The sequence below is a fragment of the Momordica charantia genome (assembly GCF_013281855.1).
Source record: "Momordica charantia cultivar OHB3-1 chromosome 1 unlocalized genomic scaffold, Mcharantia_2.0 BLBB01000001.1, whole genome shotgun sequence".
NCBI classification, from domain to species: Eukaryota; Viridiplantae; Streptophyta; class Magnoliopsida; order Cucurbitales; family Cucurbitaceae; genus Momordica; species Momordica charantia.
In genome coordinates, this window is record NW_028275157.1 from 9163853 (window position 1) to 9190359 (window position 26507).

The 26507-nt window shown below is 36.1% G+C and overlaps 2 protein-coding genes and 1 pseudogene across 6 annotated transcripts; 2 read left to right on the forward strand and 1 right to left on the reverse strand.

The window, feature by feature from the left end:
• Positions 1 to 2449: 2449 nt before the first annotated feature.
• On the reverse strand, positions 2450 to 3869 carry LOC148213232 (uncharacterized; annotated as a pseudogene).
• A 5857-nt stretch (positions 3870 to 9726) lies between these two features.
• On the forward strand, positions 9727 to 10733 carry LOC111022069 (uncharacterized). Its single transcript, XM_022299232.1, has 2 exons — positions 9727 to 9817; positions 9859 to 10733. Exons 1-2 carry the CDS (start codon positions 9727 to 9729, stop codon positions 10731 to 10733), a joined length of 966 nt encoding a protein of 321 aa, XP_022154924.1.
• Positions 10734 to 15994: 5261 nt separating this feature from the next.
• On the forward strand, positions 15995 to 21859 carry KPL (kokopelli). 5 transcript variants are annotated; one of them, XM_088122911.1, is made up of 4 exons: positions 15997 to 16135; positions 17441 to 17566; positions 19215 to 19314; positions 20494 to 21859. In XM_088122911.1, the coding sequence occupies exons 2-4, from the start codon at positions 17550 to 17552 to the stop codon at positions 21718 to 21720; spliced, it is 1344 nt and encodes a 447-aa protein (XP_087979037.1). In that variant the 5' UTR covers positions 15997 to 16135; positions 17441 to 17549; the 3' UTR covers positions 21721 to 21859. The 5 variants fall into 5 exon arrangements, with proteins under 5 accessions (XP_022154941.1, XP_087979037.1, XP_022154939.1 ...); XM_022299247.2 differs by having other exon boundaries at positions 19237 to 19314; XM_022299248.2 differs by having other exon boundaries at positions 17447 to 17566.
• Positions 21860 to 26507: the final 4648 nt, after the last annotated feature.

A 26507-nucleotide genomic window follows, 5' to 3' on the forward strand; every position in this document is an offset into this window, starting at 1 on the left:
TATTTAGGGATCAATTATAAATTAACACTAAACTAAAATTAAAGACAGATTGACAATTTAAAATAATGTCACATGTCTTTCATCAGGCCCATGTATTGAATTTATTTAGATTAATTGGATCATATCAGAATTGAGTTCGGAATCAATTTAGTTCACAAATCTATTGGATTGTATTTTGGCCGGGAACCAAAATTACCATGAGACCAAGTGGATTGATATTTAAATAAATTTAAATTCATTTAAAGAATTGGGTTGGGTCCACAATTATCCAAATCCAAATCTTTTGAAATTAAATTGGTCACATAACCAAAACTCAATCAAGCCCATTCCACCCGTGGAAAATTCTATAAATAGAGGGGTCTCCCTCATTTTCAACAGGTTCAGAATTTTAGAATAGAGAGAATTCACACCAAATTGAGAAAACTCTTTAAAGACTTGAACATTCAAATACCAACTTGAAGACCTTGAGAATTTGAATACTTCCGAAGAATATAGAACTTCGATCTAAATTCAAGAACAAATATCTCAACCTTCACATCAAGTTCAAGAGAACGAATCAGAAGATAAAGATTATAGATTGAATCCACGATACAACACATACAACATATAAGTTCAACTCCACGAAATATAATTTCTTCGGAAATCTCGTGTGAACAGAGTTACTTTATGATTGAAAAATAGATTTTATAATTAATTTTATTACTATTTTTTATTAAAAGTCTATGCATGATTATATATATATATATTTCTTTTTTTTTTGAAAAGTATGATTATAATTCTTTAATTAAATACTTACAAAAATTTTAATTATTTAGTAAAATTGATAAAATTCATCTTTAATATATGATGAATAAATTGAAAATATAATGTGTATTGCACGTGTTAATGGCCAGTTCAATACAATCACTACAAGGAAAATGGGCTTCAGCGACGAAATATTTTCGTCGCTGCAGCTTTATTTTCGTCGCTGATGGTCAACAGCGACGAAAATATTATCGTCACTAAGTGCGTCGCGTGAAAGGCGTTGTCAGTGGACGCTACCGTCGCTAGTTCCAGCGATGAAAACATATTTTTCGATTTTTGTCGCTAATGTCAGTGATGAAACATTTCGTCGCTGGAGCTAGCGACGAAATTGATTTTTGTCCCTGATTTTAAGATTATTTATTTTCATCGCTGGAATTATATTGTGACGCTATATTTTCGTCGCTGTTTATTTATTATATATATATTTTTTACTTGTACGTTTTTTTCTTTCTTATGGTGACATTATTCGATTTCGTCGCTAAATACAGCGACGTTTTCATTATTTCGTCGCTAAATAAAAACTAAACTTCAATATTAACTACTTAATATTGCTATATTTCCTGCAATTATAAAAAATACGATAAATGATAATATGGAAATAGTAAATCACACTAAACTTTATAATTAAACATAGTGTAAATACAAAATATCCAAATTTGAAAAGCAAAACATATGGCATGTGTCAAAATATAAGTCTTTTTCACATTCATCTAATATAATAATAGCAACAAGTTTATCGAATCTTCGAATCCTGACAAGTTTACCGATAAGTTTCAATCCTGCACAAATAATTTCATGTGATCAATGTTTTTTACCTTAAAAATACATCCAAAATCAAAATGATAATATATAATATAACAAACTACACATAAACACATCCATGAACACACATCTATATTCAAGCTCGAACAACAAACTTTAACAATAAAACATCACACACATCCAAAAGTTTAAACTCCCCCTCCCCTATATAACGAATTTCATTTTCACAAGTTTCAAGCTTCAACAATAAACATAAACATAAACCACTTCCATATCTTTCATACTTCAACTAAACATCAAATAAATCCAACAAAATTCAATTCTCATTCAAAAACTCCCCCATCTCAACAACTATATAACAAACTTCATATTCACAAGTTTCAAGCTCCAACAATAAACATAAACCACATTCATATTTTAGCTTCAACAATAAACATAAATCTCATTCACATTTTACAAACTGCCCCCCCCCCTCCCCCTCCCAACTATATAACAAATTTCATATTCACAAGTTTCAAGCTCCAACAATAAACATAAACATAAACCACTTCCATATCTTTCATACTTCAACTAAACATCAAATACATCCAACAAAATTCAATTCTCATTCAAAAGCTCCCCATCTCAACAACTATATAACAAACTTCATATTCACAAGTTTCAAGTTCCAACAATAAACATAAACCACATTCATATTTTAGCTCCAACAATAAACATAAACCACATTCCCTACTTGTCGGAGATGTAATTCTTTACGTATGTTCAACTTCATTAAATCCTTACGTGCTTTATCGGTGTCCTTTGTTTTCCCTTCAATATTTAATAATGTGCACATGGCATTATCACTAATATTTTTCTCGATGTGCATGACATCCAGTTTGTGTCAAATTTTGAGACTTGACCAATATGGTAACTCAAACAATATGCTTCTCTTCACCCAATTAAATTCATTATGAAGTCCTTTTCGTTTCCACTGTAAAACGTTGATATTTTTCCCGAGTGGCGGAAAAATAATGGAATCTAACTGGTGAACGACATCCAATCCAGAAAAATGTCGTGGTGCAACTCTATTCTCTGTTTTTCCATTGTATTTTTTGCTTTTTTGCAAAGGATGACTCTGTGGTAAGAATCGACGATGTCCCATGTAGCATATCTTACTATGCAATTTGTCTGATGTAATGTCCACATTACATACTAGGCATGCCTTATATCCTTTCGTACTCCATCCTGATAGATTGCCATAAGCCGGAAAGTCATTAATCGTCCATACCAAAGCTGCATGGAGTCGAAAGTTCGTACCACTACATGCATCATACGTATTAACACCAATAGACCATAATTCTTTCAATTCTTCTATCAGTGGTTGCAAATAAACGTCTATCTCTTTTCCTAGAGATTTTGGACCTGGTATGAGTAATGACATGAAAAAAGATGAATTTTTCATACATTTCCAGGGGGGTAAGTTATATGGAATCAATATTACTGGCCACGTACTATATGACAAATTCATGCTTCCAAATGGATTGAATCCATCAGTAGCCAAGGCTAATCTTACATTCCTTGATTCTTCTGCGAACCAAGAATGTTGTCTATCAAAATTTTTCCATGCCTCTGCATCTGCTGGATGTCTTAAAACCCCTTCATTGTCTACTCTTCTCTCCTTATGCTATCTCATTTCTTTTGTCGTATGTTTAGATAGAAATAATAGTTGCAATCGAGGCTTCAATGGGAAATGTCTTAAAATTTTGTGTGGAAATCTTTTTTCCTTTACCCTTGTCTGTCTTGTAACGGGATACGTTGCATTGTGGACAGACATCAGCTTGCTCATTTTATCTCCAGAATAAGATACAATCATTCTTGCAAGCATGTATTTTTTCATATCCTAAACCCAAATCTCGTAACATCTTTTTTGCACCATAATAAGACTCTGGAATACTACAATCAATTGGAAGAGCTTCTTTAAGTAGTTGCAACAACATATCAAATGACTTATTACTCCATAGATTAAGGACTTTGATGTGCATTAACTTAACCATGAATGTTAGCACTGAAAATTTCGTACATCCAGGGTACAATTCTTGATCAAGTTCATCAAACATTGATTGAAACTTGGTATTTTCAGTTTTCCTATTGTCACTTGATTCGCCTCTAATTGACTGATCTTCTCCCCTAAATTCAGTGTATCTCTCATTTGTTAAATCGTTTAACATCTCGCTCATTCCATATTCCTGCTGTGTGTTTTGATTAATACTTGTACGTATCCTCTTAGAAGGCAACTCTCGAGTTTCCCCATGAAAGTCCATATCCTATAATAAGGACACATTCCATAGGAGTACAAATGCCTTCCACATCGCACGGTCGTTTCCATACTAAGTTTTGGCATTTCCTACATGGACAACGTGTAAACCCTCTTTTATCGACATGCTTCTTCGACAGTTGAACGAATGATCTAATTCATTCCGTATATTCTTTACTTAACCTATCCGGATTTTTTATCCAACTTTTATCCATAACAGTAGGAAAGTATAATACAATTAATCACTAATATAATTAGACAAATGAAAGAACAGAATTTATAAGAAAAATATATCACAACAAAATCATAATCTAACAATCTAAACTTTTTTACTCCAACCTATACAAATTATAATTTAAGGTCATCGATCATTTTCTACCAAACAAAAGCAAATATATTAGAAGTATCATTTAAAGCAAATTATAAACAACAAAACTAATTCCAAACATATTTTAAAGAAAATTTCATTATTCCAATTAAAAAACCTACAAAGAATAATTTTAAAAAGAACTCTAAACAGACATATTTCATTAATAATATAACTTAAACATAACTTGATAAGAACATTCTTAAAATTAATTCAAAGCAAATTATAAATAAAATTTAAACTAAATTTCAAACGTAATACATAAATAAATTCAAACAATAGGCATACTTTTTCAATGCACATGAACGATCTTAAACTTAATTCTCATCAAAGTCTCAACAAAATCAAAAGTAAATTCAAACATATATATTTTAACACAAATTTAATTATTGGACCATAAACAAAACATTAATAACACAATAAATCAATTGAAACAATAAACCAACTTTAAATAAAATGAAAAGAGAAAAGTTTGTACCAATATGTTAAATCCTTCAATGCAAAACAAGGATCGATGAAAGAACTCCGGCGAAAAGAAGCCCCAAACCGTGAGGGCCGATTCTACACACAAAATAGGGCATATAAGGTATAAATCAATAAAAATAAAACTCAAAAACCAAATATACTTACCTAGGTATTGAAACGAACCAACGGCCGACGATTTAGTTGAAGAAACCGGTGGCAAGGATCACCTTTGAGGCGGGCGGCGGCGGCGGAACACGAAAATGGGGGAGAGAAATGGAAGAGGCAGAAACGTTGAATGAGGAGGAAGAGAAAGAGGGGTTACGAAAATGAGGGGCTGGGCGACGAAAATAGTTTCGCCGCCCACCCAAAACGGCATCGTTTTGATGGGAAAATTTTAATTTTCCCATCAAAACGACGTCGCTTGACATATGCGACGAAAATATTTTCGTCGCATATGTCAACACGCGGCGTTTTGGCGCCCGCTTCAATTTTGCGACCAAAACAATTTTCGTCACTGTTGCAGCGACGAAAATTGTTTTCGTCGCTTCTCCAACAACAAAAGTTCTTTTCGTCGCGTTTCCAGCGACGAAATGTTGTTTTCGTCGCGTTTCCAGCGACAAAAATTATTTTCGTTGCTATTTTGCGACGATAAATACGTTTTGTCGCTGGAAAAGCGACAAAAAGAATTTCGTCGCTAATTAATGTCGCTGAAGACCTTTTTTGTTGTAGTGTAATCTATATTTATACTATATCTAAATGTGGCTATGGAGGAGAATCTTTACCTCCCCATTTTGCCCCAACCTTTTAATATGTACCAAGTTTACCCTTCATCTATATTATATATTCTTCCATGTACCTCTTCTACGGGATGCTATTATTTGAATGAGGTGTCCTTTTAAAGGAGTACATTAGAGAAGTAGTGGGATCGTTCGATGTGTATGATGAAGAGTAGTGCGTCCATTCGGTGGATTGATGAAGAGGTATGATTGTTCTTCCTTTACAAACCATTTATAAAAGGAAACAGTAGAAATTAAAAACTCATATCTTCGTCTTTCTCACAAAATGTCTACCAAAATTTCTTCTTTTATCAAATAACTCATAGCTTTCCAAAAGGAGTGGAAATTAAAAGCTTTTTTTTCGTATGGGAGACATTGAAGTATGTCAAAACCAAGATCTGCGAATACAGAAATTAATTTTAGTCGATGAAGAGGTAAAGTATAAAAATTGATGTGAATTATGAGCGTTATGTTATATAAATTTTTGTGAATTATTGTACTATTGTCAGTATTACTTTTTATAAACCGACATGGATGATTGTTGTTTTCTCTTAATTATTTTTTTTTTTTTGAATTCCTATAAAATTATATCTAATATTTGTATTTATCTCACTTATTTTGTTTTCATGATCTTTTGGATTTTTTATTTTATGTTTATATTTTTTTAGCTAACAGAGAAATAAGTATAGCAATACACTTTCATGGCCAAGATACAACATCTTCCTTCTTTATTCCCCATTTAACTGTACATGAAGATCCAGGTTGAGATAAATTTAAGGATATACAGGAAAATGGACTATATGACACATTCTTTTTTCTGATCTTGCAATTCAGGCATAGTAGTTGTAAGACAATGCATTTGTCCAAGGAGACTACAAGTTCGTCTAAGTTGTTCCCATGATTTTGTCTATTTCTTCGTCCACTGAAAAACCACTCATGATCTTCATATGGTCAAGAATGCTGAGATAAAAAAAATTGTATTATTAATTTTAATTGTTGGATTTCTAAATTGATGTTAATTTTGTAGTAACCTGATTATTTTGAGTATTTGTTTCCTAAATTGATGTGGGCGGTTGTTGTCACCTTAACTACTTTTAGATTCTATGTTTATATTTTTTTTTATTTTGTACGTGTACTCTGATAGTATCTGTTTGCTAAATTGATGTGGACTGGTTGTTCTTTGCTTGTTGACTACTCTTAGATTCTTTATTTTATGTTTATATCTTTTAATTAATTAACTTGAATTTCTAAACTGATGTGCTTAGTTTTGACCAATAAATTGTAATGTGATTATAGTGATTGTTGTTATATTTTGTATTAAATATTTATATTTTAATTGTTAAATAAATTACTTATTCTACACATTATTTGTAGGGAACAAAAATTCAAGTCCTAATGTTCAACGAAGTTATAGAAAAAATTGGAAAAATTCTTCAGAAAAATAAATACTTTTCATTGAAAATGGAAATGTGAAAATTGTTAATGGCAAATATGCAAAATATAAATGAAAAGTGATAGGTATAAATTTATATAAAATAATTTATGTATTAAATATTATAATTTATTATTTGTCATATTAAATCTCTATTTCATTGTGCAGATTGCATTGTATTCAAATCAATGGTAGAAATGCAATGAAGAAATCAAACAAATACATTTACTTCACAACTTTCATTCGATTGCATGATATGTAATTAAATTTTCATTATATATATATTCTCCATCATTTTTTCCTTTTTTTTTTTGTTTCTTTTTAAATTCATGTCAAAATATTAAATATCTAAATTCAATGAAAAGTACATGCAAAATTTCAGTAAAAACAATTATGTCCTAAAAAAAATTATGTCCTAAAAAATCTAAACCACAGCGCACGTGATTCTAACTAGTCTAATTAAGTATGGGGATAATCCAACAAAGGTGGCCACCTATCTTTGTTCCTCTTTCTATTGTGTTAAGGGTTTTTTTCTCTCTCTTGCAAAATGCCCCAGGCTAATATTGTAATTTGCTTTTCTTTCTGTAAATATTTGGTTAAAATATTATTTTGTTATTTGATGTACTCTAAGATTTCGTTCATTTTGGGAAATTGGCTCATATGACCCTCTCAAGTTTCCAATGTGCTTAAATAACTCACCCCTAAAAAATTGTTTTGAATGACCCAAACCAGCTTTTTCAGAATTGTCAGTGGAAGTAAATGTACTCAACTACCCCTTAATTGCAGTGTAAATTCTCGGGTGGAAATGAATTTTTCCCGGCTGAAAGTGTGAAAACAATAATGTAATGCAATGAATTCTCGGGCGAAATCGCATTTTTCCCGCCATTTTTGGTTGTTTATGGGCGAGAATTGGCGAGAAATGAGGTTGACTTACAATGAATTCCCGACCGTTAACTGGTATTATTTCGCCCAAGAATTTAAGGTTTTCCAATTAATTCAAACAACCAACTCTCATCTGTGCACTTCAGCAAATCAGTCTTCTTCATCTGCGCACTTCGTACTCAGCTTTGCAGATAACAAAAAGAATTTTGTACATTGAAAGTAACTTTTCCATCTGACCACGCAGTTTGTTTGTAGCTGAGTAAGATTTCTACACGAACGAGGTAGGTGAAATGTCCTTTACAAAGAATGGTCAATTTTCGTCTCTGAAGTCGCACATTTATATGTCTGCCTTTTTGTTTTTTGTTTATTTGGAACGTTTGAGTGCATTTTTGTGGTTTTTATTCTTCCTTTGAGAACGAAATATTTGGCGCATGTACTGTCTATATTTTTCCATGATTCTCGAGCGAAGTTAGAGTTATTCACGACCGAAAATCACCATATGATATGAGTTTCGGGCGAGAATCATATTGTATACGGGGCATGAATTCTCGCCCGAAAAACAATAACTTCTGTCCGAGAATTTTGAAAATTTCGAGTTTCGAAATTTGAATGCTTCTCTTTCCACATGCAGGATGCCTCGCCTATTTGTTAGCTATGATGGTAGGTGGAATGAGTCACAATTTATATATGAATGTGGAATTATGGGAGGTTTGGATATGGGCGACTGTATAACTTATGATGAGCTCCTTAGTGCTATGTTCAGTCTTACCCAAATAGATCCTATACATTGTGTATATAAGACCAATATGCAGTACCAGGTTCCGAAGTATTACATCTTTGATGACTATAGCCTTAGATTTTTTTTAGGAGGCCCTCCACATACCTCCGAAGTCCCATTGTATGTATTTGTTGTACCAAAGGAAATACATGGCAGTGGAAGCAGTTCAATGAATCGTAACATTCCAGAAGCAGAAGCATTCCAATCATTTCCCCACCAGTTAGGGCAGACTGTTCCGTATTATGTGCCATCGCTTCCTTTTGATTCCACGCTCCTAAGCCCATCATGTTTTGTCCCATCAATGACGCCGCTGACAGACAATGTAGTCCCATGTAACTTGGGTGACGATGAAACAAACTATTGCGGTCAATGGGATGATAACGATGAAAACAACGTGGAGTACGAGTACGAGGCGAGGATGACGACAACCACGATATTGAATTCGAGGATGATGTTGATTTTGACAACTAGGAGGAAGTAGACCCAGTGGATGTAGTTGGTCCATCATCGGACCCCTCAACCGAAGTGCACGTGGTCAGTACGAATGCACCGTGCACAATTGGTCAAGCTTCGTGCTCAAGGGAAATTGTTAGGACAGGTGATGAAGTTTGTTTGTCAACAAAGGACATTGCGGTAGGGAGTACTTTTCGATCGGAATAAGATTTGCAGTTCAAACTCTAGGTGTACGCAATGAAGATGAATTTTGAATATCGCGTGAAGAAGTCGACAAAAAGTTTGTACACTGTCGGATGTACCAAGGATGGGTGCAAATGGAGCCTGCGTTCAAGAAAAATTAAAGGTTCAGAGACTTTTCTTATCTCTACATTCTATGAGGTGCATAGTTATACTCGTGAGGTAATGAAACATGACCACCGACAAGCTCGAAGTCGTGTGGTGGGTCAGATTATAAAGTCCAATTTTGAGGATGTAAGTCGTTGTTATAAACTGAAGGATATTGTTAATGACATGTGGAAAAATTAAGGCGTTAATATCCGATATGAAAAGGCGTGGCGTACGAGAGAGAGGGCTTTGGAACTACTACTGGGATCGACAAAGAAGTCGTACACTCTTTTGTGTAAATACGGTGAGGCGTTGAAATCGGTGAACCAGGGCACGGTATTTTCTTTGAAGTTGGAGGACGATAAATATTTCCAATATGCATTCATGGCCCTAGGTTGCTCTATCCGAGGGTTTAGAAGTTCCATTCGTGCCGTACTTGTCATCGACGGTGCACATCTGAAGGGAAAATATAAAGGTGTGATATTGATAGCCTCCTCTGTTGATGGTAATAATTAGATATATCCACTTGCATTTGGAATCGTAGACAGGGAAACAGACGACTGACGGACTTGGTTCTTGGAGCGGATGAAGAGTTGTATTGGAGAGTTGAAGGATTGGTTTTCGTGTCTGACCGACACCGAACCAGTAATAACTCTGTAACTTCTATCTTCCCCACTGCTAAACACATCAGTTGCATGCATCACATGCAGATGAACTTGAATGATAAGTTCAAGATTAGGAGCGAGGGCGTGGAATGGCTATACCTCCTAGCAGCTAAGGCATTCAAGAAATCTACCTTCAGGTATTATTGGAATCAGCTTGCGGGATTCCCAGAAGTGCGAAAGTACTTGGAGGAACTTGGGTTCGATAAATGGTCACGTGCATATCAACCTGGGTTGAGGTACAATCAGATGACAACTAACATTGCAAAGTCCATGAATGCAGTTCTAGTGCACGCACGATATTTGCCTATCACTGCTCTATTAGAACATTGTAGGGTTCTTCTGCAACGATCGTTTTATGAGCGGCGGATGTACGCATCGACCAGAGCATCCATTCTTACTGATTATGCTGAGGAGATTGTTAAGGGTGCAGTTGAGCAGACCCGACGACATACGATTAGACCAATTGATAATTACGAGTATAAGGTACACGATGGTAGCAGCAAAGTGCGTGTCAACCTAAACAGTAAGAGTTGTACGTGTAAGCAGTTTGACTACTACCAGATCCCGTGTTCCCACGCTGTCGCTACCGCCATGCATCGTAATGTTAGTATATACACGTTGTGTTCACCCAAGTATAAATTAGAAGCGCTTCTTAACGCGTACGCCGAACCAATCTACTCATTGGGTGATGAGAAGGACTGGACTTTACCCGACGACTTTTGTTGAGTACACCATCGAGCCCCTGAAGTTTGTTGCGATAGTTGGAAGACGGCAAACAGTACGGATACCTTCAGCAGGCGAGCCTCAACAGATACATAAATGCAACAGGTGTGGAATGCAAGGTCACAATAAGAAAACTTGCCGCCAACCTTTACGAACAATCGAGTCTTAGTTTGATGTATGACTTACTTATATCCATTTATTTTCTTTTTTGTGTACTGGAAACTGGTCGTCATATATTTGGCGAAATGTTGATAAAATTTTGCCTTACTTAAACAATTTTGAAAGGTAATTAACATTTGTTCTCGAGCGGGATGTTGATATTCTCACCCGTGAAATAGTCCAGAGAACAGCATCTAAGTTGATGAAAAAGTTTTCGGGCAAAATGGTCATATTCTAGCCTGAGAAATATTTCAGTGACTTCAATTGCACTCACTGAAATATTTCTCGCCCGTGGATAGCCCGAATTCACCACTGAAATATTTCAGTGATTTCCATACTTGGTTGTTTTTGGGCGGAATATGAATAGTCGATTTTATATTGTTGGATTGCAAAGTTGGCTTGCAAAATTGGTTCGTTTTATGTATCAAATTGCCTTTTTAACATATTTGTCTTATAGGAAGCAAGATAAGTAGTTTGTAAGAGCTAGGTAATAAAATGATGTCATAGTACTAATAAGCGAATTGGATTCAGAGTATAGATCGGTGTGCCCATATTTCTATGGCTAATTTCTTCCTAAAGAAACTAATGTTGTTCTGAGTTAAGCTGGCCATATTTGACCCTGTTACATCATACTCGAAGTATTTAATGCAAAACATCTCGCAGTCACCGGACCCGCTTTGCTGGGGCGCGGAGGTTACCTGACGAATGCGCCATGGTGTATTCGGTAGTGTCGGCCTCAGTACCTAAACACCGGCCTTGTGCATCAACACCGGTAGGACAACAGCCATCAGCCTCAACTCAGACTCTAGAGCTAGCAAGGGTGTCATCGACCTCATCGAATCCCACACGATGATCTCACCCCCCTGCAGATCGATGTGTAGCATAATCCAATGGTTGCCACCGATGTTGTATGGCAGGTAAACAACATCCAGATCAAGCCATCGTGTCTGATAGTCGGTGTGCGTCCTGTCCATGTAGCTTAAGATGATCTTACACTTGCCAGCCCAATTGTATTCCGTTGCAACTCTCACAGGTACTACGTTCGGGGTCGTCATGCATTGATATAGTCTGTCTGTTCGTTGAAGAAAGTTCTGCAACGACAAAAAATTTCGGTTAGCACATGATTTGTACGTACGGGCAACATATGAGATATATATATATTACGTACCATAAGAACGATGTCATCGGTGGTGAATCTTCGACAACATAAGTCCTGTCGTTGCTCGAGTTTGTTCCGTGTGAACATGAACAGCGAATCAATCACCTATATAAGTTATTGTTGTTAGAAAAAAATAAATAACAGTACAACACATATTTAGGGTTTCGAACCCGTACCTCACTCGTCATCCACTTGTCCGGGGTGATAAAGTCACGAAACCATGTCTTTCCCCTATCACCATAACATGATTTACGAATGGCGCAGTCGGTGTTAAGGTTTGCCATCCAAGCATGAAACTTGTAGACTTGTTTAGGGGGGACGTGGACTAGTGGGTCATATCGCATTACCTTCTTCCACTTCCCATCCACCATGACATTGAACGAGCCTTGAAGCTTCCATGGGAGCTTCCTCTTCCGAGACCCCCGTCGTGGTTTCTGGCGTTCAACAGGCTGTGATAGCACACGTACCTCATCCAGGTTCGGATGCAATGTCGATGTATGTTCAACATTCTTTGATTTTACTTCTCCCGGCCCTTCCGCATCAGAGTCCGTGAAATCCTCGGCGTATTCGTCCTAGATAAATTATGTTAGTAGATAAAATCTTGTGTTTAGAGGTGAAAGGTCAAAAATAAATACCTTGTTGTCCATAGATGACTCTAACAGATGCGAATCGATCATAATATGGTCCACCGGTCTGCTCTGAACAAGAGTCTCCTCGAGAGGGGCAGCCTCGCAACGCGCATGTAGACCGGTCTCCATACGCTCCTTGTGCACGTCCTCTGTACCCATGTCTTCCTTACACGACAAGGCAAGTGGATGTTGTTGAAACAGGGCACAATAATCTTCGTCAAACCATGGTTACGATCGAATTTGAACTGATGGATTACGAACACATACCTCGCGTTTTGGTTCAGCTTGGTCCCCAGCCGTTTGGCCGGACTAATGTGCCTTTGTCCCGTGCACGTTCACATGGGGGATCGATGATCATGTCATTCGTGCCGTCGTCCCTACGAGATGGTGTAGAACCATCATCACCCTTAGGACCATCACCCCGACCACCATCGATGCTAGTGGGTCCATCACTAGGTCTGCCACTAGGTGCATCACTAGGACCATCTCCTGGCCCAGTACCATCATTGCTGCTGCCTCTTCTCATGTCATTCGGGTCGACAGGTAAACCCTATACAATGGATGACAAGTTAGTTCTCGCTATATGAAAATGACATCGTAGTTACTATAAGTGAAAACTGTTATTACCTTAGCGATTCTTCGCAAGAACTTCTGGATAGATTATAATTCAGCCTTAATACCTTCGAACCTGTCGTCCATGCACTTCAAACGTTTCTCAACTTTCCTCAGACACACATTGGACATGCGTACCTTCTTACTACTTCCATTATCCTCTTTCTCCTCAGCCTCCACATAGACGTCTTCTCTGACACCTTCACCGACGTTCACTGCTTCTCCATCGTCATCCTTCTCTGGTCCTACACGTGCACTCAATGGTTCAGCAGCATCATTCTCACGTGGGACTTCATCCTCATCTTCGGTCTCGGGTGGTTCGAACACCCTATTTAGGATGGTCGTCTCAGCCTCCGTTGCTTCTATTGATCGAGTTCTTCCCTACAACAACGGTAATGAACATGTTAGCATAAATATGGAAATTAAAGAAAGTTATAGGTATAAACAAGATTTACCTTACTATGCTAGATCGGAAAATCTCTCTGTCCAGCACATGTCATGCAGTTGAATGGCCGCACCTCCACCGAAGAATACGTGGCACAACGTCTGGATTTACCTTATTGACCACACGCCCTGATAGAGAAGATATAGTCTCGTAGGCCCACACCTGTACATATAAGTGGTGGACGTTATAGACCAATTGAAAAGAACGAAAACTGAAAACAAGTATTTATGCTCATACCTGGAACGCCCAAGGGAAACGGTAGAGACTGTACGGTTTCCTGAACCCGCCATCCTTCGACCTCTTCGTTAGGCCACGCTTCAGACTATACATAGCTTTATCAAAGGATAGCATGCCCCAGTCGTGCTTGCAACAAATTTCCCAATCATCGACTATTCCCAACAAGGTATAGTCGTACTTCAGAGTTCTCTCTCTCGCCAACAGAACTAACTCTACAAAATACACAATAGATACCTTGACGGCATCGAAGTGATCCTCGAACCGTGCGACTATATAAATCTTCTCAAAATCACTCAATAGTACGTTGTTGCTATCATTAAAGTAAAGAGCCCTAAGTCTGTAGGGAGATGTGTCTTTTCTAACTGGACTCCTATCATACTTAAGGCTAGAAATAATGTCAAACTCCCTCAACCAAAATGACACCTTACTCCAAAACAGGTTGAAGCTATTGGTTTCAGGTGTACTATCCTCGATCTCCCTAAGTAGGATATCGTGTATCAATGACCCGTTAAATACGAGGTCCAAGTCAAGGAGGTGGCTGAATACAATTTTCCTAAACATCCTAAACTGTGGTGGGGTCAATTTACTCTTAATGGCTGCAGTAGTCTTCGCTAGGTGCGACAAACATGTCAAGTTGGTGGAGGCATAGGATGAGGGAGGGATTTTAGGTACCATTTTCATTTTGAATTAACCTAGAGATAAGAAAATAAAAGATCCAAATATGAATAATATGTTACTTCCTATAAGAATAATATGTTAAAAATACACCATACATATAGATAATGACAAGTTCTTGTGAACAACCCATACATATATAATAACCAACCATTCTACTAACCAACCTAAATAAAAAGATAATGTAAAAGCTTGTCCTGCCATATTTCTCAGTTCCATTCTCGGGCGAAGTCATGCACGAGAATTCATACAGTATTAAATCTTCACGCGAAAATTTTTAACACTATATGATTTCTCGGTTGACTTACGGGTGAGATTGGGCCCCAAGAATTTATCCAGAGACAAACAATTCCACAAGTTGAAATTGCCCCGAGAATTTGTATGTTTCCTAAAAACCCACTCTGAAATTTCAAATCCCTAACTTTCAACCACCGATTTTACAGAAATCAAAACAAAGAAACCAAAAAACTGAAGAGGAAATCACCGGAAATGAAGAAATAAAACAAAAGTAGACAACGAAAGAGTATATAATCCATAATATTCGAACACCCTAACAAACAATATAAAATTAGGAACCTTTTTACCTCAAAGCTTCGGTTGTGAGAGATTAAGCGGGAGACGAAGACGAAATACGAAGAATCCAGCATAAACAGTAAAGGTGGAGGAGAAATGGAAAAAACGGAAGACGAAGAGGAAGAGGGAAGAGGGAAAGGAGTGCAACGGTTGGTTTTTAATTTTGAGGGGCATAAATGTAACTTCCTTTTTTTAAATTAATTAAAATAATCAGAGAGGCTATTGAAAACATTTTTTCAGGGGTGGGTTACTTGGGCAAATTGGAAATTTGAGGGGGTCATTTTAGTCAATTTCTCGTTTTGGTCTTTTATTTTTAAAATCTTCATTTTTATCCTTATACTTTCAACTTTTATTCATTTTAATACCTGTACTTTCAAAATGTTCGTTTGTTCATTGTACTTTTAAAAATGTCATTTTGTTCTATTTTTTTGAAAAAATTTTAAATAAATTCTACACGTAACAGAAATTCTTTAATATAAAATTATGGTTACATTTCAAATACATATATGTTGAATGTAGTATCATGTTGAAATTTTGATAGAAAAAATAGACTAAAAATAAAATAAAATTATCAAAATAGTCACTTTCTAAAAATACAATACTCAAACGAATATTTTGAAAGTAATGCATGAAAAATAATATTTCGAAGGTAGAACCAAAATAAACGAAAACTAAAAGTAGAATATCAAAATAATATTTTAACTTAAATATTTTGTAAAACTAATTTGCTGAAAGGACATTTAGCCATTTCCAAAACCAACTCTCTGTTCTCTCAGTCTTCACTTAACGGATTTCACTTTCGTCTCCCGCTTGGCGTCCATTCATCTCTTCAGCGACTAACTGAAGAATTTTGGAAAAGGGAACAAAAATTTGAAGGACGAATCGGAGTTTGCGAATCCCAGAAACCAGAAATTTCGTAAGTATTTGTTCTTGACACTGCTTCGTTTATACCCATTTACTTTCTCTGATCCTCAATTTTGGAATCCTTATAGAATCATTAATCGAAAACGTTTATGTAATTTCCGTCGAAAGTATGTTTATGAATTTTTTATGTCGTCTTCAGATTCAATTCTGCCCTGGTTTTTGTAGAATTTCTTATTTCTTTCTGTACAAATTTCGTTGTTCTTGTTTGATTCGAAGCAGTTTTCAGAGAGTGGATGTCTGTAGTGTGACTTTCGAGAGTTCTGGAAATCATTTTCTTTGTCGTAAATTTTGCCTATGATTTATGAGTAGAATTGGCAAGGATTTTGAGTACTTTTTGTTTGAAGAAGTTCTGCTTAGGTGAGGGGTGATTTAAACCCTACATTTAAAGTTCTGGAATTAATCAATTAGTTAAGATATTGGTTTTTCAAGAAATTGTGACCAGCTAGAGATGAAAGACTAATTTTGCAAGTATTGATTCTTCTAGTTTATGTTGGATGCTATTAATTAGTTGAATTTGTGCACTTTGTTATAAGTTTGAGCGATTTTTACTTGTGGTGGCTAGATTCAAATATTGTTGTGATCGGGTTTGGGCATTTAGTTTAGGATCAATTTTCAAATTTAGTTTTGTGGGGGTATTAGTTGCAAAAAAGTCCCGAGTTTAAAAGTTTAAATACTGATTTTGTTAATTGTAGTTTCAACTGTACTTTCAAAACGTCCATTTTGTTCGTATACTTTCAGCTTTTGTCCATTTTAGTAATTGGATTCTTAAAGCATCAGTTTTGGTCCCTATACTTTTAAAAATGATCATTTTGGTTCTTCATTTTCATTTTTATTTCATTCTTTCAATCACAGTTTCAATATGGCACTACTTCAATAAATTTCATGAAATGTAGTCGTAATCTTGTATTTAAGAATTTCTATCGTGTATAGAATTTGTGTTAAAATTTTGGAGACGGGAACTGAAATAGTCGTTTTTTAAAAGTACAAGGACCAAACACAACATACGTTTTAAAAATACAATGACTAAAATGAACAATAGTTGAAAGTACAGGAAACAAACTGGTATTCGAACCGAGTTTAAATGGACGAGATTGAAAGTTTAAGATTCAAAATTACTCAATTGAATCTTTTCTTTTTCTTGGTTGTTGCTGGTTGAAGATATATAGATACCTCTCTAGTTAGATTGTTATCAGACAATTTTGCTACCACTTGAATAGGATTCTGAGCTTTTGATAAAGTATCAGTTTGGTGCACAATGTTTTCTTAAGTTGCTAAATGAGTTGAATTTATGCTGTAGGAGTAGTTGGCTTGTAATTAATCAGACAAGATGGAAGTTAATGAGTTATATCTTGATCTCCTTGCACTGAGGGAATTATACATCCTCCTCTTAAAGAGCTGTTTGCGAGATGCAAATTCAGAACTTGTAAGCCTTTCTGATATTATCATTCTCATTCTTCTTGTTTTATCAACCTTACTAAAGAATGGATAAGTGTCTCCCATTTTTCCTTTTTTTTTTTTTTGGGTAAATGGTATGAATCACCTTTAAAGTATCACATTTATTGCAATTACACCCTCAAACTTTTTAGGGTAAAAATTGAACCCTTTCACTTTTAAAAGTGAAAAATTGAACCCATCAATTTCAATTTTAAAAAATTAAACTAAACTTTCTCATAAATAAAAAAATAAAATTTATTTCCTCTCTCTCTCCTTGTTGTCGTCCTCTCTACTTCCCCTCCTAGAAAACTGGTTGGTTTCTTCTTTCACTCTCTGCAATATTTATCAGCCTCCACCACCTATCCCTCAACGAAGACGACAAGAGAGCGTAAACTCTAGCTCCTCCGATTTTTCTATATTGTTTAGAACTTTCTTCCTCTCCAGCTTCTTGAACACGTCCCCAGAGCTCTCGTAGAAAATTTCGGCTATAAACCATTTCTTCTTCCAACAGAGCGGTTGTACTTGCTCACCCTTTAAAAGAAATTGAAAAACATGACCGATTTATCGGTCTCTTGAAACAGGGAAAAAAAAGTTTCTATAACTCGTGTTCTTAGGGGCCATGGTAATGATGGGGAGAGAATTTTGGTTAACGGCATGCTGGAATTTGGAATTGGAGAATTTGTTGCGGGAATTGAGAAGATCATACAGGACAACAATTTTCTATATACTGCAAGACAGGGGAAGGAGAAACACAAGTTCTCTATGAGAGAAAGTGGAGAGGAAAATCCAGGAAGAGAGAGTAGAAAAAAGAAAAGAGAATAAAAACAAATTTATCTTTTCTTTTGTTTAAAAAAAGTTTAAGAGTTTAATTTTTTAAAATTGAAAGTTTAAGGTACAATTTTTTTCACTTTATTAAAGTTTGAGGGTTTAAATTTTAGGTCTGAAAGTTTATGGGTATAATTTTTTTATTTGTAAAGGTTTAAGGGTTTAAGTTTTAAATTGAAAGTTTGAGAGTGTAATTGTAACGATCATCGTACTTTAGGGTGGTTTGTGCAATTTACCCTTTTTTTTTATGCTCTCTCTGATGTCACATCAACTTAAATTTGATTCTCATTTGAAAGAATACTAAACAATATCAATTGCAATCTATTTCAATCCGAGTGTAGTTTTAATCTATATAGTTTTATATCAGTTTAGGGTCCTATTAGACATAACATTAAAAAATTGAATAACCTATTAAATACAATATTAAAAGTTGAGTGACTTACGAGACACTATAATGTTTATTGGCCTATCAGATATTTTTTAAAGTGAAATAACTTATTAGACATAACTTTGAAAGTTTACGACTAAATTTGTGATTTAACCCTAAGAAATTTTATTCCAATTCCATAAATGCTATCGTGAGAAATGGAGATGTTCAATCATTGTACTCATAGGTCTGATTGTCTAAGTGACTGTAGTATGATTTGTCTCCCTCCTTATCTTATGAAGCATGAAACTATTGTAGCAAATTTTCTGCAGATATTTAATAGTTTTTGGCTGCCCTGTGATTTTTATGTGGATTGATTCAAATAGAGACTGAGACATTAGAACAGTCGGAGTGAACTTTGTACTTGAATATTTCACTATTGTAGTTTGGCTTTATTGTCAAAGCAGCTGGATGAAAGGGCACAAATTTTGTTGAAGCATTTGCTCGATGATGCTACTGCTGAAATTGTCCAGTTTCACTCGAAGGTTTGCATGAAAACTTCTTTCATTCTTTCTTTTTTAACAAATGAACCATTTGGCGTCGATAGATTGCTAAATATATGTCTTAGTCCTCAATAGGGGTGTTCAAAAACCCCGACAATCCGACGAACCCGACGAATCCCAACCGACCAGGTCCAATCCGGTCTCGGGTTGACCTTTCAAATTTTTCGGGTTGATTCAATCCAACCCGGTATGCTTTACTTTTAATTTTTTAATATATATAATGTATATAAATTATATATATATATATATACAGTAAACCTAATTTTTCTAACCCAGTTTTTCTAACCCTAGCAGGCGCCTCCCAATTCCCTCCGTCCCTCACCCCCCTTCCCTCTCTGTCTCCCTCCCTCCCTTCATCTTGTCTCTGTTTTCCTCCCTCCCTCCTTTCATCTCCCCCTCCCTCTTCTTCCTCTATCATTCTTTTCTTCCCCTTCTCCAGTCGACCCCCTCTATTCTTCATCCTCTTCTGATGATGGCTGAGTATGAAGTTTTCTCTCTTATGTGACAACGAACACGACGAACAATCGATTTCTGCAATTTAAAATGTTTAGGATTTCGACTGACGTTCGATTCCCTTCCTTCTCTCGTCTCAACCCGACGACCCAACCTAAAAATATAAGGGTTGGGTTGGGTTGGATTGGCCTTGTTCGATTCCATCAGTTCTCTGTTCTGCCCAATCCGAAAATTCGGGTTGGTCCAAAAAACTCCTCTAACCCGATCCAACCCAACCCGTGAACACCCCTGGACTCCTTAATCTATCAGTACTTTTTCTCATTTAGTCCAAACGTTTAAAAATTTTCAATTTAGTCTCTTATGTTTTAACCTTTTTCACTTACACTCTGGTGAATGTTGAAATTGCCTGATGGTTAACTTACATGGCATGATATTTAGTAGGTCAGCAGAAATTTGGAGATTGAACTAGATGACATAAAAGATGAAAAGTTACAATTTCTAATAAATTTTAAGAAGTTAGAAACTTTCTTCTCTTAAGCGGCTTACTTTCTCCTATATTAGACCTTAAGGATTAGCTTGAAAAAAAAATACCTAAACATTAAGAACTAAAGCATATATTTAGCCTATGTTAGATATTCAGAAAAATTGTTCGAGTTTACACTTATGGATGTTATGTCTAACATACATAGCCCTTTTGAGTTGTTACAGACAAAGCCAGTGGAAGAGAAAGTTGCTGAATGGATGGAATACAATCAAAGTACAAGAAAAACGGGAAATGTTGCTGCTAATGACTTATCAAATGGTATTGGTTTAGCACTCAGAAGAATTGAATTCCACATTTTATCTCTGCAACATTATACAAGTCAAAGTAGGAACACAAGAAGCCATATCAATGGAGCTAAATTATCCAACTCTCCATTAGATCAGCAGAAAGTTCAGTCAAGAATGGATCACTCAAATTTGAAGGCCAGAGTTGCTGAGCCAATCAATGGCCATTGTTCCGAGTTCGTTCACGGGTTTAGAGTACCTCTGTCTCAAGACAATGTTGAGGCCATGAAACCTCCAAACGTTGGAACCCAGGTATCTAAACAAAACAAAGTTATAAATCCAGTGATTCTGATAGATAAATCTCGATGTTCAGTGGGATCCAAGGCTACTGTACGGTCCGTGAATCGAACTCAGATACACGAAAGGCGGTGCCAAAATTTGCCTGGTCATATGATCATGAGGCCAACTTTGCTGAATCATATGAAGACTCGAATGCCCACTCAGCAAGAATCAGAATTTACAAACTCAGAATCAGAATCAGTTTCTTCTTCAAGTTGGGCAACTCAGCAGACAAGTGAAACTGAAACCACTGATTACCCTTCTTCCTCAAGTCACCAAGAGGATCAACCGGCAACCGGATCGGAGGTGAGTAGCCGGTACAGAAGCAGCAGAATTTCCTCAAAAGCATTTAGAATCAGCCATGGGAAAAAGGGGTCGAAGAAAGCGATCGGACGTTTCAAGAGACTGAGAAACAAACTAGGCCTTATCTTCCACCACCATCACCACCACCATCACCATCACCACCACAACAGCCATAATAACTTCTTCATGTGGAAGCAGCTAAGAAAGATCTTCCATGGCACAGACAAGAAAAGAGTAACAAGTAAAGGACGACACGAAACGCTAAAGAAAACAGCAATCCGAAGCGTATCTCGGAAGAATCAAGTTGGAAGGTTTCAGGCTCTGGCTGAGGGGCTGAGGAGCCATGTTTGGAAACCGACAGCCATGAAGAAGAAAGAGCTTAGGAAGCCGAGGTTGGGGAAGAAGGGTGTGAAGAAGTTGCACTGGTGGAGGATGTTTTGTCGCCGCCGTGGAGTGAAGTTGCCAAATAAAGGGCGTGTGAAAATAGGGTATGTAAATAGAAAACCACAGCATAAGATAGTTTAGTTTGGTGGAACAATTTTCAATCTTCTGCAGCCAATTTGGGCTTTTTATCCTCTCCTATGTTGAGCTGCTATGAGAGTTGAACATTTTGGTAGACATATGTTGTACGTCTCTAGAGAATGTAAAAGGTTTGTATTTTTAATGTTAGTGTATTCCTATTGATTACAAACAATGTTTCTTAAGCATGAGTTCAAAGCGCTAAACACTATGAGAAGAGCGGGCCTTTTTTTAGACCCGCTTTCCCAAACATTGATTATAAATTTGATTTAAATGAGTCGACTCCATGTAGGTCAACCACGAACTAGATTATGCGCCAAGTGAGATGCAAAAGGGCGAACGATAAAATTAAACATGCCATCCTCAAAGTCAAAAAAATATATACACCCTCAACGTTCATAAGCTAAGCTACCACCAAGGGTCAAAGAAACTACACAAGCTATCATGGTCTTTTTTTTTTTAATATAAGAAGTTAAGCAACCTATAAATTTTAAATCCATGCTACATAACAGTAAGGAAAATAATTACAAATAAAGGGTGAAAGGATACTGCTCTAAATGTTGTGACTCCAATAATCAAGTTCTTCCTCATCTTCTCCCTCTTCTTCGTGTCGAGGATCGTTTGAAAATTCGGGTGGTTTGGGGAATTGAATTGGATTTGCTCCTTGATTGAATCCACACTGTGCAAACATCCGAACGAGGCTACGGTTGAACTCCACCTGATACGACATAAATCTCCTCCACTCTTGATGTTGGTGGTTGAGTCTTCGCTCTAGTCGATCTAATCGCTCCTCCATAGATCCTGATTCTTGTGCACGAGGTCTCGACGCTCGAGCTTGCTCATTCGAGCAAGCCTGCAATGGCTCTATAGCCATTGCGTCTTCAGCAGGGACCCAGCCCTTCAATCCAAGAATAAAACTTTTGTCCATGACACTCCTTGGGTTAAGCAACTCCTCATGAGGTCCCCATACAACCCCAGCCTGTCTACATAGAGCAGTGATCAACGAAGGATGGGCTAGACCGCCCGTGGTTGACGCTCGTCTACAATGTCTAATGGACTGTCCGATGAGCCGCCCTACGTCTATTGATTTACCAGTGACGATAGTATAGACCAAGATCGCCCTTTCCCTAGTAACATCACTGATATGTGTCACTGGCAATAACTTTGCACAGATAAAGCTGTGCCAGACCTTATTGGTAACGCTCAACTCCGAGGTTTTGAAGCTCAATGCTTCATGTCCTCGGAATTTCCATTGAGTTCCTGGTCTACATAGTTTCAAAATCACTTGTTCTAAGTCCAATTCCTCCCTAGCATAGGTGCTATACTTGTCGTGTTCGATGTCGGGCAAATGGTACAACCTATTGATCGTAGTACGATCGAACGGCACCATTTTCCCTCTCACAAACACGCTTATGTCGTCTTCTTTCATATTCGCATAGAACTCCCTCACCACCGAGACGACTGCAGCCTCGGGTTGTTTAACCAGCTCTTCCCAACCCCTTTGCTCAATGTTCAAATGGATGTCCCTTTGGTCCCCACTACATGGTTGTAGCCCCCTTTCTGTAATAACACTACGTTTTGCTACGGAACTGATAAATTTGTCTGAGGATTCTAAGTCTATGAACTTCCTTCTATCAAAAGATGCCAAAGACGATCCACTAGTCTTGGCACGTTTTGGAGCCATAAACAAATTGATGCACAGATTAAGAGAAGTTTACAGCAGAAAATCTATCCCAAAACTTGATTGTCTTTTTGGTTTTTTGTTTCTCAAATCAGCACCAAATCAATCGAAGTTCAAGTACATAGTTCACTTCCACAAGAAACAGCAAGTTCCAGCAAAATCAAGCTCCAAAATAGAGATTTAGAGGAAAAACTTACTTGGAGAGGAATCTAGCGAAAAACCCACGAAAAATCTGGGTAAATTCGCCGGAGTGGAAAGAGGAATCTGCAGATAATAATAGATTTAGGGAAGAACTCGTGATTTGAGGTATGGGAAAGAAGAAATTTGAGAGAAGAGAGAAGTTATTGGAGACGGGGAAATTAGGGCAAGAAGTGACTGAAGCTGTTGTGAGCGTCTTTTTAATTTTTCTGCTATAATAACAGCGCCTAGGCTCGGGATTCCCGCGCGGGGGCGCTATCGCTCTGTGCTTGCGTTTCATTCTGTCTCCCTATGGGAAGAAATTATAGAGTTGAATTACAAATTTGGTCATGTGGTGTGGACTTAATTATTTTATATTTTATGATTTTAAGAGTTACTAATTATTGGTGCAACTCACAATTTTTTTACCAGAAATTGGTGTCAATGACACCAATTTGGACTTCATTTTAAATTGGTTATGCGGCGTGGACTTAATTATTTTGTATTTTATGGTCTTTAAGAGTTACTATTTATAATTCGAACTCACGATTTTTTATCGAAAATTGGTGTCAATGACTTGAATTTGTACTTCATTTTAAATTGGTTATCGCGGTGTGTGAAATTTAAATTTTGTTCTATAACTAGGATAAAACAAAATAGTATTTTAGTCCTATGAAAATTTACTCATTTTCTCCTAATTTATAGGACAACCTAAACCCAGCCAACAGAGTTTGACAAATAGAATTAGACAAATAAAAGATATGAACTCATTATTATGTAAATTGAAAAAAAGTCATATATTGAATATAATAATAATAAAGATGTTCTATAAGATTTAATGAACGTATCTCTATTGGTAAGGTTTTAAATGTTGACGTCAATAAAAATGTCAATGAAACATGTCCATGAAAATATCGATATCAATGAATATTTCGAAAAAATTATAAAAATAAATATAAATATAAAAAACATAGCAAATATTTAAATTAACAAACCAAGTCTTTCACTCTTTTTATATAAGTTTAAAATTATTAATTTTAATATTATTTTCAAATTAGTGAATTTTTTTATATATTTTTAATATTTTACCGGCTTTTTTGTGATACTGTATGATGTGAATGTCGAATGTATAGACAAATGGAAATTTTGTAAGGAAATGTAGATATGCCGGTGAAAAATTAATACCCTGATTGTATGTATCATTTTCTATAATTATTGGGACAAAATTAAAATTGAGTCTACCTGTACTGAAATTTTCTGAAACTATGGAGATTAAATTAAAAATCAATCGAAACTATAAGTTTTGAAATTAACTTGAAATTTAACCGAATTATATCTCAGAGCTTTCTTTCTTTTGGCACAGGTTGGTTAGCGAGAGAAAAAGAAAAGAAAAGAAAAAAAAAAGTGAACAAGTGTGAGGTGTTCGATTATAAAAGAGAGTAGAAGTTCTTCTTCCTCTTCCTCTTGGTTATTTTCATCTTCATCCTTGAAAGAGTGTGAGGTCTCGGTATTGTCTGGTGAGGTTTCTTTGTCAGAAGTTGTTTGTATCTCTTTAGGAGTAAAAGGGAGTTGTGTATTTTGGAGTTCTTGAGAATTGCTTTCTTCCCTTTGATGTTGTTGTACTCTTTTGATTACTAAAATGATTAGATGTAGATCTCCAATTGGGTCGAACCACTATATATCCATTTGTCCATCTATTGTCCTATTACTCTGTTTTTACATTTTTTGAGTTTTGGTCGGGCTACTGGTCTTTTGAGTTTGTCTTGAAGTTTGTTTATTAGTTTTCTGTGAGTTGAGCATAACAAATTGGTATTAGTGCTTGATTTTTACATATGAATTCTTGCCGAGAGTTATTTCTCTATTATGTTCATGATAGCAAATTTTGAAGTAGAGAGACTCGATTGGAAAGGTGATTTTTCTTTATGGAAAAATAAAACGAGAGTACTACTTGTTCAGCAAAAGGTTTTTAAGGCTTTAGATGAATCTCCTGTTTGGCCCAAAAAACTAACTGAAGAAGAAGTTGTTGAAATAAAAAAAAATATATTGCATTTAACACCATAATTTTGTACTTACCAGATAATGTTTTAAGGCAAGTACATGAAGCCAAAACTGCTCACAAGAGCTATGGTTAGAGCTAGACTCAATATATCTCACAAAATCCCTAACGAATAAACTTTACATTAAAGAAAAGTTCTTTAAATTGGGTTGAATAACCCTTTTGCCAAGGGAGTATTGTTTTTTATCCACTTTTTTCAAAACCTATGTTTTCTAATCTTTGATGACATCATCTTTGATACCAAATTACTTTCACCGACCGTCCACTCATTTTCAGATTTCTCTCTTGTTCTCTCTCCCTCTTTTTCCATATCTTCAAAAAAACATCATTCTTCCTCTCTCCTCATTTTTCTTTTTTTCTCTCTCATTCTGTTCAGTTTTTTCCCAAAACCCCAATTAAAATGATAGACACGTTTTGTCTCTCTAAAAATATGATTTAGAATGTAACAAAAACCCAATTAATTTCATAGACACCTTTCTCCCTCTAAAAATAGGATTTATAATGAAACAAAAGCTCAATTAATTTCATAGACACTCTCTCCCTCTAAAAATAAGATTTAGAATGAAACAAAAACCCAATTAATTTCATAGACACACTTTCTCTCTCTCTAAAAATAAGACCGTCTGAGAGCAAGATCCGATCGTCGAGAGCAAAATCCAACCGTGGGCACCTTCGTTTTCCTTTTTATTGGTCGTCGGCGGTTTCACCGTTTTCCTCTCGCTCTCGATCTTGCTCAAAATCTCTACTCTCGCTCTCGATCTCGCTCAAAAACTTGATCTCGCTCATAATCTCAATCTCAATCACGATCATATTCGACTAATACACAGAGGCTTAGAGAGAGAGGTGTGAGGAAGAGATAGTGAAGGGTGTGAAGAAGAT